Below are 14,322 nucleotides of genomic sequence, written 5' to 3' on the forward strand. Positions count from 1 at the left end.
TTACAATGAATACAACCATATAATCAGAATGACAATAAGATAAATGGTTTGGAAAATAAATCATCTCAAACGCTACTAGTATGTGTTAATCAATGCATGCATGTAGTATCATCATGTAGCAGTTATGTGATCAGCTTGCTGACGTAGGACTCGGGTAGTGTCCGATATTTTGCGTTGCATCGGACGTCCGGGCGGTAGTCTCCTCCCATACCTTCCTGATATTCGCGTTTTTTTTATCAGTTTTCAGTAGTGTACAAAACCCACTTTTGCACAGTTGTTTTGGGCCACTTTTGCAGTCTATTGGGCCTAGTCTGTGATTATAACGGGCTCTGGTTTTACCGAATAAATGCTCTGGGCCTAATAGGCCCATATGTTGGCGGACGGCCTCGCGCAGGTCGCGACACAGGGACGACGAGGACTCGACGGCCGCGTGAGCCACCCGCGCCGCGCCCCATCCGGCCATCCGCCACCTCTCCGCCGCGCGCGCGGCTGCGGTTGCTATGCTACTCCGGCCACGCCTCTCCCTCCTCCGAGCCGTCGCGCCGCGCCCCGTCCCACCACCACCCCGCGCCTCGCTCCCCGTCCGTCGCACGCTCTCCTCGCCGGCCGGAGCGGCGAGGACCGCGTCCGCCGGCGATGCGCCGCCGCCGGCGCAGCGAACCGGGCTCAAGGGCGGGAGGAAGAGCGCGCCACCGCCGCCGCCTCCCAGGGGTTCGTCCGTGAACCCCGCGCTGTTCTTCCCGCCGGGGGTGGATCGGGACGCGGCGGTGGCGGCGGAGATGGTGATACCGGCGTCGAACATCGTGGTAGGGCCCTACGCGGGGGACTCGCGGGTGAAGGAGGCGGAGTTCGTCAAGAGCAGCGCGCGCGCGCGGGACTGCCCCAAGGACGACCGCCCCGAGTTCGCCGTGCTGGGGCGCTCCAACGTCGGCAAGTCCTCGCTCATCAACGCCCTTATCCGCCGCAAGGAAGCCGCGCTCACCTCCAAAAAGCCTGGTGATTTTTAAGCTTTTATCTGTTTCTGCATATCTGTTTGATGATGCAATTTCTAGTTTAGCTCTGAGGTAGACTCCCAACTCCCAAGTGAGTTTAGGACTGTGGTAGCGTCAACCGTCAGTGCGATGTCCTAGACTGCAAACACATTCGTTTGCTCGCAATTCGGGAGCTGAAGTTAGCTCAGTGCTTAAAGCAACAGAAGAAATTAATTTAGCTTACGGTGCTACGCTACTGCTCCGGTTTTGATGGGGAACTTTGATATTGCTGCAAACCTTATAAATCTATTGATTATGCAGTTTTATGGAGGACGAGTTTGGTATTTGTGCACCCTTCAGAACCGAATACATGGTTTTTTCAACTTGTTTATCTTTCTATCCTATTCGTTGCTTAACTCTTAACAAAATGCCAACCTTCAGAACTGAACTGATTCCTTTGTTTTATGATTTGCTCCATCTAACTCTATGTTATTTTCATATCAAACTTCATGAATATATTGGCTCTTGGTTAACAAAAGTTGGTTAAAAAATACCATGTAAATTGCTGGAGAAAAGGTATATGCACACAATTGGTTTTGGATGGTTGAAACTGTAGAATTGTAGACTAGTGAGAGATATTAGGGTTATTTTAGGTGTATAAGAAATGTAATTGTATATAATGATGTATATAATGCATTTAGCTGCGTAATTGCACACGAATTCAGATAATGTAGTTTGGCATTACAAAACCAACATGTTGTTATCTTCTGCATTTTGTTGAAATGTGTACTTCTGTTGTTACATGGAATATCTTATGCTTTCATAGGGAAGACCCAGACGATTAATCATTTCTTGGTTAACAAAAGTTGGTACCTTGTGGATTTGCCTGGTTACGGGTATGTTGACCTTTTCTACCCTCAATTCATATGTAACTTGATTTGCATGTGCTACTTTCTAGGATGTATCACAATGACAAAATCATAGATGGCATTGCAAATGGAGAGAAACAGAGCGAGAAGTACAATTTTGCCCTTGTGTTCATCGGCTTGTAAGACAACTCGGTCTGGTTAGAACCAGACCCAGTCCATTTTCACTCCCTCGATACAGTCCATTCTCACTCTGATGGTGTAGGTCTGATTCAAACTAGACCTGGTCGAGTTAAAAAGAAATATGTCGTATGGGTAAACTTGTTTTTTTTTTGAAAATTTCTCTCTCCATTTGGATCAGATATAATAAAATAATACGGCCAGTGTCACCATATTCCCACGGTGTCCTGCAGCAAATACACGTTCTTTGGGTGTCCAGTAGCAAAGAGCGCAAACTTTGAGTGTCCGGTAGCAAATTTTCACTTGAAAATACTATGTTAGAAGTAGGCAATTGTGTATATGCCACCAGGGTATACCATTGAATCGATGTTGTTCACTTCATTACCACTTAATGAGGAGGAAAAGGCTTATGAAACTAGGCGGAGTGTTAGAAACTTGAACTGTGATCTTTTGATCATATTAGTGAACCTAGTCAGTTCAGTTTTATATATTTCTGAAGTGGTGATCTTTAGATGGCATAGATTCAATTATTCCCTTCTATTCGGCTGTAGTTTCTGTTTCTGCATGCCAGTATCTGACATTGTAACAGTGAGCACATTCTGTACGAAATAAACTTTATAAGTCAACTACTGTTGCTTTTCCATTCCCATTGGGACACAACCCCAGCATACTGTTGGAACTCATTTGGCGCCTGGTGATAATCAAATCTGTTCACAAATGTAGGTTTGCGGCTGCATCTCAATCTGCTCGAACAGATTGGTCTTCATTTACCAAGGGTTACTTCTTGAACAGAGATACCTTGGTTGGCGTACTGCTCCTTGTTGATGCCAGTATTCCGCCTCAGAAAATTGACATAGACTGTGCCAATTGGCTTGGCCGTAACAATGTAAGGCAACATAAGACAGTCTATGCCATGTACTGATATCTAATAACATATCTTTCATGTTCTCCAACTATATTGTTGCAGTCTGACTTCTGTTGTTTGGGTACTATTTCAGATTGGATTGACCTATGTGTTCACAAAGTGTGATAAATCCAAGAAAGGTAAAGGGGGCCGGCCAGAGGAGAACATCAAAGAGTTCCAGGAGACGATCAGTTCCCTGTACCCAGAGCCTCCTCCATGGATCATGACGAGTAGCGTTACTGGATTAGGCCGAGATGGGCTGCTCCTCCACATGTCGCAGTTGAGGAATTACTGGGACAATGAAGCAACCATGAGTCCATGATTTGCTTAGAAGAGGGAAGAGGGAATTACAAACCACGAGTCCTTGACCCTTGCCGATATATCTTGAATTACATGAGCTTTTAGTCCAGTTCCTTCTCATTCTGTTGTATGACCCTTTGGTTTATAGTGGGATACTAAGAGAGGCTTTGCGATGTGGAGCTTCTTGTAATTTCCCCTCCTCAGAGTCTCAGGTGTATACATTTAACAGGTTGCATTCTCACTCTATCTTAAATTGACTCCTACCTAGGTTAATTAAGTCTTTTCATAATTTCTGAATGCAAACATTACGGCGTAGGTTCTGCGGCGGCAGGGGGAGCGATCTGGAACTAGACAACAGTTATGGTGAAGGCAGCCTAGGAAATTCAAAGGACTGTAAGCATTCAATGGCACGAAACTTATTGCCAAAAATTCTACTACTAGTACTGTGCATTTCATACATTTCGTCGCCCGATCCGACAGACTGCCGGCCTGGATGGTTTTACACTTCATGATGGCAGTAACAAGCACTGCTAGTAATTTTGATGATGTAAATCTAGATTCCACTGGCTGTGTGTGACTGTGCACTGTGCATAGTATGTCTCGGCCTTGCTGTCCTTTGCATGGGATGATCGCTTTCGCTTTGATAATGTGTAGTTTGCTTGATTGACCAGCCCTGTCTCCTTAGACTACGAGAGGGCACAGTTTACAGGCCCCACGGTGAAGCCGGGAGCAGAGAAAACAGAAAGGCAGCCATGCATGCACGTACAGAAGGTGTTTCACTTTCACCGGTGCTGCGCGTGCCGCTCCCCTAACCCCGCCGGCCTGCCTCACGCCGGTGGGTCACACGTCCACAAGTGACAAGCTAGTAGTACTGGCATATCTAGCAAGGCCATCTATTTCACAATGCATGCAACACGTTGCTCCCCTAACCCTTAACTAACCAGCACTTTATAAGTTTTAAAGTTAGCCGTTCTGCGTGTCAAACCATGAACAGGGTAAAATTAAACGCGTTGGTGCTGTTTTGGCTGAAACAGCGGGCGTCCGGAGTCCTGGACACGAGAGCTGAAAAAAGCTGAGGGGATATGCTTGCATGCCTACGTCGCGTGATGTGATCAGTTTTGCCGGTCAGGTGAGGCCACTTGGGACGGACGCATACTGGCCGTGATCCGGACGCCAAACTGGCAGCAAAAGCTTCACTCGTCTCGTTCGATCGATTGCCACTCTGGAGGTCAATGAAACCACCCCATGCCCCGCTGCCGCTGCCGCTGCCGCTTGGGGGCAACCAGCCACTCGCCCCCACCTCGTCCCCTCTGTCGTGCAGGGCCCACCGCACAGTGACTGAAAGATGACCCGCTGCTGCTACCAGCCCTACCACCAGGGTAGGAGTGTACACCAACCAATGCCATCGCCGGACGGCCGGAGACCCGGAGTAAATGGCCGCTGCGTACAAACATCACGAAAAGGCTGTAGCAGCAGCAGCAGCAGCACGCGACGCGGATCGATCACCAGATGCGCGCGGCAAGAGCCCAGAATTGCCCATCAGTGAGTGAGTGAGTGAGGGACAGCTCGATCGGCATATGCATGCATCGGCGTGTATAAGCGAAAGAGGAAGCGTTGCAGGGGGAGAGCCGATCCATCAGACCAAAGTCCACGCCCACAGGGGAACGCCAATGATTTCGCATCTGCCGCCCACGCGCTTATCAGGTTTTCCCTCTGATCGATCGGTCGATGGCTTGATCGGTCTCTGGTCGATGGCACGAGGGATCCGTCTCCTCTATACTCCTCTCTTGACGTGACCATGACCATACGCACGTACGCTCTACTTTTAAGAGTATCAGACAAAATCCCTGATGAGGTTCAAGCTGACAATGACGTGCACGGTGCACCCTCCATCCTAGCGGCAGCTTGCGCTTGAAAGTTGAAAGTTCGAAGCCTGTCTGTCTAAAAATAATCGACAAGCTCACAACGAGGTTATCTGGTTCGGGGGTAGGAGCTCATGTGATCTCTACCGGCGAACGGAGATGGCGGGGCAGGGGGAACTGACGACGATGCCGGAAATTTCAAAACCAACATCTTCCCTCTGCGTCCATGTGTTCTTTCCTTCAGCTCCGAGTGAGCGAGCGAGCGAACAAGCCGGGCCAAGCCGGCAGAAAATTTTCCTTCAGATAACACCTCACCAGCATTCATTGCACATGGAGCTACTACTAGCATCGATCGATCAGCCGTTAGTGACGGGGCTGCAGCACCGCAGTGCAGCGTACTGTACAGCCGATCGACCATGGGCCCCCCTCTCGCGTCGTGGCGAATGCATGCCACGTCCTGTGAATAGATTGCAGCGTTCGTTCCCGGCGACCTCTGCCCCCAGGCAAAATGTACGCGCACACATATGCATGCAGCAGCAGCAGCAGCTGACTCGATCACTCACTCCAGTGTCCGTCCGAGTAGAGTACGCGTACACAGGCACCAGCACTACCACAATCCTGGCGCTCCCGTGTACGAGTTGTGCTCGGCACAGTAGCGCCACCCAATCAGTGAGTAGTCGTCGTCCATCCATCAACGGGAGGAGGCAGGCGCGCATGCCCGTGGTCCTGCTCGCTCCCGATCCAGCCTTTGGGCAGGCGATCACCTCACCTCGCGTTCGACTGCGCGGAGGCGAGGAGAGGAGAGGTGGGGGTGCCCACGCCACATGGTTTGGGCTGGCCCGCGAGTCCACCTTTTTCTCGCGAGGCGAGACCGGAGAATGGCGTGTGGAAATGGGGACGGACGACGGGTGGGTTTGTGGCGTTTGTGCGTGCGCGCGCCGGCGCGGTGCATGGAGGGCGGTACGTCACGTCGCGGATCATGGCAAAAGCAGGAGACTGACGAGGCATGGCATGCATGGTGCGCTCACTTCCTCATCCTGCTTCCATTCCACAGGTCAATTGTGCGGCACCAGCACCCATCATCTGCTTTACGATTGGCAACGTATAAAGGGAAAAAGTACTGAGCATAGCCTACTCCTGATCATAGATGAGTGACCCTATGCTAGGCGTTGCCATGGCTTTATCTGTCCTTGCTGATGACCAAGGTTTTTTTTCCCTGAGATTAGATAAGACAGCCCCCTGATGTGAAATATACAAAGACCCGCTTTTCCAGTGAGAGTACTAGTAGATGCAATCCAGGAAAATGAATGTTTGGTGTTGTTGTCAACCTTGACTGGCAATTCTCGACTATTTGCTGAATCATCAGAAAAGAACTTAAACCAAATTATCTGTTTTCTCCCTTTTTAAGGATAGTGTGCGGCTAAATCTACAAGAAGACTACAATTGCTTGACTGATTATGCTCTCTAGATTCAAACTGGGCCATCTGATACTATACTTGTTAATTACAGTAGTACTTGTGGCACCAGCACAAGCTGACACTGGACTTCGTCTTTCTACTGTTTCAATTTCAGCACCAGGAACGCCGCCTGAAGCTTTTCAGTATATGCTACAGGACAAAGGTTATCCTTGAAAAATTTACTGGATGATCAAAGCAATGAAAGATGCAGCAAAGAGTTCCAATTTTTTCCAAGATATGGCCTATGGCAATGTGTATTTCAATTATGAAGCAACAGTACTGTATACAATTCTACCCAGTTTATACCATCAATTACACCGAAGATGAGAAAAAGGAAGAACATCTACAGCCCTGAAAGACCCACATTGCCGAAAATCTAAAACAGCAGGTTTCTTGCTTAATTTTTCTACTACCAATGGCAAAACTGGCTGTACTTACCACCTCCCAGCCTCGAGTGCTTATTGAGCTGACCAAAATCCTCATCAATTTGCATGTACATCCCACCTGCTTGCCACTGAATTAGCTGTGTGTATGCTGCATTTTGAATGCTGCGATACGCATCATCTCGCTGGACAGTGATAACATGGCCACAGGTCTCACAATCTACTCATATCATCCACCCTTATGCCATCAGATGACATGGCAAATTCTGCATAACTGCAAAGTTTATCTATACATAGACGCTGTCGACTGCCAATTGCTAATTGCTGCCATTTCTTCAGATTATGTGAGACCCAACAGGTGAACCATTCACCATCGACCAAATCACAAGCGGAACAGCACAATTCCAAACTCCACTCACTGGATTGTCTTCGTAAGCTTGCACTTGGAGATGAATACCGTCGATGTGCAATTCATGGTGCACAGCTTGAGCAGTTCGGACGCTTGCTGTTTCAGCTCTGGTCCGCACCCACTCTGTATGACCAAGAGAAGCTTGGCCCCAAGCCCGGCATCTAGAGCAGCCGGCGCGCATTCTTCAGGCGCCATCCTACACACCACCCACAGCATTGACAAAGCTCGCCGTGTGCATGCTTCTGAAACCCTCATCAACAATCTCACAGCATTGGTTATCGTCCTGGGGCAATCCTTCAGCGCTATCCGACCCTCCGGGACTGCGGCAAGCGCATCCAAGATATCCAAGGCTGGCTCTACACACTCCGTTGGCAGCTCTGGCAGCAATTCTACTAGTTGCGGAACCGCACCGATGCTAACAATCAAACTTCTTGCAGGCTTGTGCACTGCGCATATCGAATTGAGCAGCTCAAGCCCCGCAGCGACGCCGTCCGGATGCCGCTTGTCTCGAACGAGGCGCATGACTCCAACTAGCAGGCTCAGGCTGGCTACTGTGTCCGGCCGGAAGCCTTTCTCCTCCATGAGTATGCGGATGAGGCGGACGCAGTTGATCTTGGTGTCCACCGCACCCTCATTGAGCATGTCCACCAAGAGCGACACCTTCGCCGGCTGCATCAATGCGGCCTTGGCGTCGGCGTCGAGCGGCACGCCGCTCACAAGAATGGCGACCGCCTCGGACCCCACGGCGTGTGACGTGAAGGGGCCGAGGAGGGAGGTCAACAGCCCGACGCCGCCGGCCTCGGCGATGGCCTTGGTCACGGACTGGTGGGCGGCGGCGAGGGACCGCAGCTCCCGGAGCGCGGCTACCCTGGCCTGACCCTTGAGGGGCTGCCTCTTCGGGACGGCCGTGCCGCGGAGCGCGTGGACGAGCTCGGCGGCCCGGCCGTGGAAGTCGGCGGAGCGCTTCTTGAAGCGGGTGTAGCGGCGGGAGAACCAGGCGGCGATGAGCTGCCGGAGCGTGGTGTTGGGGATGGGCGTGACGTCCCAGAGCTCCTGCATCGTGGTGGGGCACGTCCGGTGGCCGAGGGCGAGCCACCGCGAGATGTTGGCGCTCTCGTACGTCTGCCCGGTGCACAGCGTCACCGGATCCACCATGGGCTCGAGCGAGATCGGGCAGATGAACACCGCCGGCACCGCCTCGTCCCCGCCGCCGTCCCCCGCCGCGTCCAGCTCGTCCATCATCTTCCTCAGCTCCACCGGCTGCTTCCCTCCGTCCCCGGCCGCCGCGTCCCCGAGCTCCGGGCCACCCCCAAGGATGCCGTCCTTGAGCGCGGTGTCGATGTCGAGCACCTGCCCGCCGCAGGGAAGCTCCTGGTACTGCGGCATTGTGGCAAGACGCCCCTCTCACGCACGCACCTCCGCACCCACCACCACCTCCTCCACGCGCGCCGCACGGCCGGCCGGACGGACGGACGGCGAGGCCCTTTTACCAGCGCACTGGCCTCGGGCGAGACGGAATGATGGCGCGAATCATGGGGCGACTTATCGCCATCATCACCATCTTTCTTTCCTTCCTTCCTCCCATCTCCTCTCACCTTAGCTTTCCCTCTTTCTTGACCTGTTGCTTTTCTTGGAATTTTGGGTTTCCTCTGCAGCTTGGCCACGAGTCAAAAGGAGAGATAGTAGAGAGCAAGCGAGCAAGAAGCTTGAGCTGAAGAAAAGCTCCTCAGATTGGGAGGCGGACTGCGGCGAGACAGAGAGATATGGGGGAAGATCTGAGGGAATGGGAGGTGAGGAGGAAGGGGAAGAGGAAGAGGGAGGAGGGAGTGGTGGCGTGGAGAGAAACTGAACAAAAAATGTGAGATCTGGTCCAAGCCAAGCTAGAGTGGGTGGAGAGGAGAGAGAGGAAGGCTGCAAGGGCGATGAGTCTGTGACCTTGTGAGAGGGTGTGTGTATGTGTGAGCAAGAATATCCTGATGGAATTATTTGGGTTTTCTTTTCATTTTGGTGGTTTGGGTTGGGATGACTGATGACCGAGGAGGGAGGACTAGTGAGGGGATTGGATTAGAAGAGTGGGGACCAGACATTGCCACACTCACTGACAAGCTGCCTGTGAGGTGGGCCCATAGCTGGTCCTTTCTCCCCAGTTTTTTATGGAGTAATTTCTGCTCATGCAGACTGGCATTATATTATTTTGATTTTTGATTTTTTTTTCTTTTTCACTGCTGCTACTCCACTACGAGGAAATTGGTTTATGCCAAAGCGCAACAACAACAACAAAAGATGGAGTAGAATCTATAGCAGGGAATGGTGCGTTAGCTAGGCTTGATGTGATTTTCATTCCCATTACAAATGGTGCCGCCTCCATATTTTACTTTTATTAAACTCACACTACACTGCTTTTATTTTTAAATCTATATTACCTCTGGGAAAATGGGAGCAGTGCAGGGAGCGCAGACGGAAGCGAGCGTGATGCCGTGATGTGTGCACTGTACTATTGGTCTCGGCACGCGGACCGCACGTGCGGTGAGATCACCATCCATCACCGAAGCAAACAGCCTCTCCTCGTGGCACGCGACCCTCACGTTACGCTACCGGAGGTGGTGCCCCCGGCCCCCGTTTGACCGTTCCGCTCTCCCGAGGGCAGCTCTGACCGCGCATTGATCGCCGCAGATCAGTTTTCAAAGTTTCAAACCCTAGCCAATCGCCGCTCCTAATCAAATCCATGGGAATCACTGGAGCAGTCATGCTAAACTTCAGTACGAGTAGCAGACTGGCAGCACAGTTGTTATCAGTTTTCACAGTATACTCCACTCATCATGTTCTCTTTGGTCTACAGCGAGTATGGGAACCTAGAGCACCCGTAATAGTAAAGTAAGGTGCTATCTATAGAACATGTACATCTCAGCAATAGACTAGATTAATAGTAAACCACTTCAATAGTATGTTTACATGGGTATCTATAGCTCTCTAATCCATTGTTTCATTTTTCTCTATAGACTATCTCCGAGTTAGTAGATAGCTTTATTCTCTCTCTATTTAATATTTTCCAAGTAGGAAAATATGCTGACATAGATCTTTTGTAGAGAGCCTATCGATAACCATTGCGGGTGCCCTTAGGAATTGATTTAATTTGTGAGTATCTGGGAGTATTTAATTTGTCTCAAAATCTGTTTATTTTTAATTGATTGTTTTATTGGAGTTTGTAAAATTAATGAGTAAATGCATTCAGATTTGATTAAAGTGGGTATTCTGTTTTTTTATTGAGTGTATGGGATAAGTGAAAATTAAATATATATTTTTAAACAGAGGGAATATCAATCTGCACCTTACTAAAAAAGTTAAAAGAACTTTTTTTCAAAATATATAAAAAAAAGTAAACCACAACGTTTGCTTTAGAGCCCTGAAAACAAAACCACAGGTAACAAAACAATTTAGACGATAAGATCGTGGTTCAGAACGTAACAACGTTGATTCGATGATATAGTAGTTGTATCTATGAAAACAGAAGCTAAATTTTGTACATTAAATAAAATTTTATTTTAAAATACATTGGTCAAAAATACAATATAATAGTATCTATGAAAATAAAACAAGTGTTGTGTATTGAATATAATTCTAGCTTTTTATTGTAGCACCGTTCAATTCACACTTGATAATCTCATACTTATATTATTAATAGAGCTAAAAAATTGCACATGTTTTTTACTCTAGATGTCAGAAATTCCTACACTAATGAGAGAAAAAGAAAAATATTTAGACCATTAGATTATGTTGGGTCCAAATCAAAATGGTGTAAATTGGTGAATATATTTATATACTCCTACAATACAATTTTTTTACTGAAAAAAAGTGCAATTTTATATAGAGAAACAGTAGCTCAAAATTATATATGAAATCCAATTTTATTTTAAAAATATATTTGGTATAAAAGAAAACTGTGTCAATGAAAATATAATTTAATCAAATTTAACTATACTTTTAGTGTCTTCCATTACAATTCCCTAGTTTATCAAACACTCTTCGAGAGTTATCAGGTGTACTAGGGTTATTATAGGAAACGATGTTGATTTGAATTTTAAAGTCTTTGGGGAAGCCGATCTACACACATGCTAGGAAAGAAGGAAAAGATGTTACAATCGGATAGGGGGAGAGAAAAAGGTTGGCAAAACATCACACGTGCATTGATGCCAGGTTGGAGCCCCTCTTTCTTGCGGAAGGACGTCTTAATGACCAAGACCAAAGACCACGAGAGGACAGATTTCTTCTCTCAAGCAAAAGAAAGAGATAACGAAGGGAGGAAAAACAAAAGGAGAAAGAGGAAAACACAAAGGGGAAAAGTCTGTAACAGTACGCGAAACAGTAAAGCCTAACCGGACATGTCCAGAGCGAGCTCCTTGACCGGCCACACGCTGTGCACAGCGGCTCCATACGACGCCTACTAGTACTAGTACAGAAAAATTAAAACGCCACGATCTCAACGCCCAGCTGCCACACGATGCGATGCGATGCAAAGTACGTACCCCGTGCGTACGTACCCTGCAGATTACCCGGGTCAAAGGGCGAATCGAAGCGATCGATCGGGGGCATTAAACACGGGGCAGGAATAACAACGACGACAAGTCTATCCGGAGCGAGCCGGGGGTGGGTCGGTCGATGGACGGATGGAGACGCGTCGTCTTCCTCTTCGCACAGCCGCCTACCGGCCGCTGGCTTTGCCTGCGCCCTGGAGTGGCGTAGGCATGCGACGCCGCTGGCTAGGAAACGGCGCCGGGGTGGCTGCAGCGAGGCCTGGAAAAGGCGGGGACGACGGTAGCAGCGACGTACGGGGACGGGAGGGGGGGAGGACGGAGCACGCACGACAGCGCATGCGCGTGGCGTGGGCTGACGGATGGGTGGACGGAAGTCGGAAGGGACTGACGAGCGGACTGACTGACCCAACGTGCGAGCGCAGGGAGGAGCGCCTTCCGTTTTGCCCGACTACAGGTAAACAGGGCAACCGGTCGCCTGCTGGCATGGGCACCATGCATGCACGGTCCTGACGTGACAAAGTAACGTTAGTACTCCCTCCATACTGATCATCATATCAAAAATTAGAAATTCGAAACTAATCATCATATATCCTTTGTTTCTTGTTTCACATGTAGTATTATTACATCTTTATATACAAATTAAGTATGCATGCATGCAAGTATTTAGAGATTGTTAAACTCTCGTTTCTTGTGCATATGGAGAGTTAAAGTGCATTTTCTTGATTTTTCCTAATACATACTCACATTAAATAAAATATATATGAGTAGTACTCAGACATTCATCCAAAAGTCTAAGATCCATTTTATTTTTTGGTTTTTCCTAAAAGTTTAATACCTATTTGTAATCTTGATGTACTAAATTAAACGGTTAAAGAACCCAAGAAATCATTTTAATATTTATTGGTTGCATATATTAATATACTACATCCATCCCGAAATATTTTTTTCACTCATTCCACACATACCAATATAAAACCAACAATAGTAAAATGCCTATATTTTATCAAATCCAATACAATTATTCCTTGCATTATCTTATCCCATTACAACTAGTCCTTACTTTTACAAGCTACAATACAATGATTGTTCTTAAAAATAAACTTATTTTGGGATAAACTAAAGGAGCTAAAAATTAACTTAATATGAGACGAATAAAGTACTCCCTCCATACTTATAAATGAAGTCGTTTAGAACATTGTTTAAGTCAAACCTTGGGAATATAAATCATAAATAACTATCAAGTTGTTGAGTTTGAAAATGTAAAAATTATATGTATAGATTTGTCTTGAAAAATACTTTTATAAAAGTATATATATATATCACTTTTCAATAAATATTTTTTTATAGAAATAAAAGTCAAAGTTGTGTTTTGGAGACCGTGTCACTGTCCTAAACGACTTCCTTTACGAGTATGGAGGGAGTATATTTCTTGGTGATAAAAGAAATATATCTCTGACTTATGGAGAAAGTATCCGAGTATATTGGTGGAGTAGTAGTACTGGTACGCAGTACGTTGCTCCAGCCACCGTTGATTTTTCAGTAAGCAAACCAGCTGTTTTTCTCCGAAGCGGTTGCAACTTGCAAGGACCAACCAATGGTGAGCAGAGTACTGGAATTACAGGGCGTGGAGACAAAGGTGACTTGAAACACACAAAACATAGGGAATTTGATGATTTGAGAAATGAGAAGTCGTTTTGAAACCGAATTTTTTATATTTAATTTCTGCATTATTAATTATTATGAATAAAAAATTTGGGGTTTTCGAATTTTTTATTTATAGTAATTAATAAGTCTTGAATTAAATAAGTGGTAAATCTTAAATTGAATTTGTAAAAATAGGATGGACGTTGTTTCAAAGGGCGTCCAGATTTGGACGCTGTTCTAAGAAGTGTCCAGAGGTGGACGCTGTACCGAAGCACGTCCAGGCTCGGTTTGGGGTGCCCATGCCGCCATGCGGAGAGGCGCCATCGTCAACTCTCCTCTCCTCGGGCCCAATGTTGGTGCAGGGCTCGGGCAAGGTGCTGCCATGCCCGCCGTTCACTTCGACTCTGGGAGACTGCAGCAGCCGCCTTCCGGCTTCTGTCTCCACAACGTCAGTAATCTGCCGTTTACCTCAACTCACCTCGAAGGCTCTCGAATCCGGAGAGGACGCCGCCGCTTTCTGCCTTCACGCCGGGAGGTTGCAGCCGCTATCCACGTTCTGGTTGAGTCATGCTGGAACAATAACCCACTCGTGCCGGCTTGTGTTGCGTCGTCTGTCCGCCCCTCTTGGTTCCTAACAGCAAGTCCAGGCATCGCCTCACTCCAGATGGCTGGCCGAGCAAGTATGCTCAGTTCATAGATCTTGGTATTCAAGTGTATATGTTCTGCAATAGAAAGTTTACAAAGAATGCAAAATTACGAAGGGTAGGACGCAAACATCCTCCTTCTATCAGATCATCTGTCGCCCGATGACTTC

The 14,322-nt window shown here is 47.8% G+C and overlaps 2 protein-coding genes across 3 annotated transcripts; one reads left to right on the top strand and one right to left on the bottom strand.

Moving 5' to 3' along the window:
• Nucleotides 1–397: 397 nt before the first annotated feature.
• LOC4332158 (GTP-binding protein At2g22870) lies at nt 398–3,891 on the top strand. Of its 2 annotated transcripts, XR_001544711.3 has the most exons (5): nt 398–996; nt 1,798–1,867; nt 2,741–2,903; nt 3,016–3,450; nt 3,538–3,891. XR_001544711.3 is itself a non-coding variant. In XM_015776592.3 (4 exons), the coding sequence occupies exons 1-4, from the start codon at nt 501–503 to the stop codon at nt 3,241–3,243; spliced, it is 957 nt and encodes a 318-aa protein (XP_015632078.1). In that variant the 5' UTR covers nt 398–500; the 3' UTR covers nt 3,244–3,498. The 2 variants fall into 2 exon arrangements, 1 of the variants encoding a protein (XP_015632078.1); XM_015776592.3 differs by lacking the exon at nt 3,538–3,891 and having other exon boundaries at nt 3,016–3,498.
• A 2,856-nt stretch (nt 3,892–6,747) lies between these two features.
• LOC4332159 (U-box domain-containing protein 75-like) lies at nt 6,748–9,245 on the bottom strand. Its single transcript, NM_001417439.1, has one exon. The coding sequence runs from the start codon at nt 8,716–8,718 to the stop codon at nt 7,339–7,341; it is 1,380 nt and encodes a 459-aa protein (NP_001404368.1). The 5' UTR covers nt 8,719–9,245; the 3' UTR covers nt 6,748–7,338.
• Nucleotides 9,246–14,322: the final 5,077 nt, after the last annotated feature.

This window comes from Oryza sativa, chromosome 3 (genome assembly GCF_034140825.1).
Source record: "Oryza sativa Japonica Group chromosome 3, ASM3414082v1".
In the NCBI taxonomy this organism is placed as follows: Eukaryota; Viridiplantae; Streptophyta; class Magnoliopsida; order Poales; family Poaceae; genus Oryza; species Oryza sativa.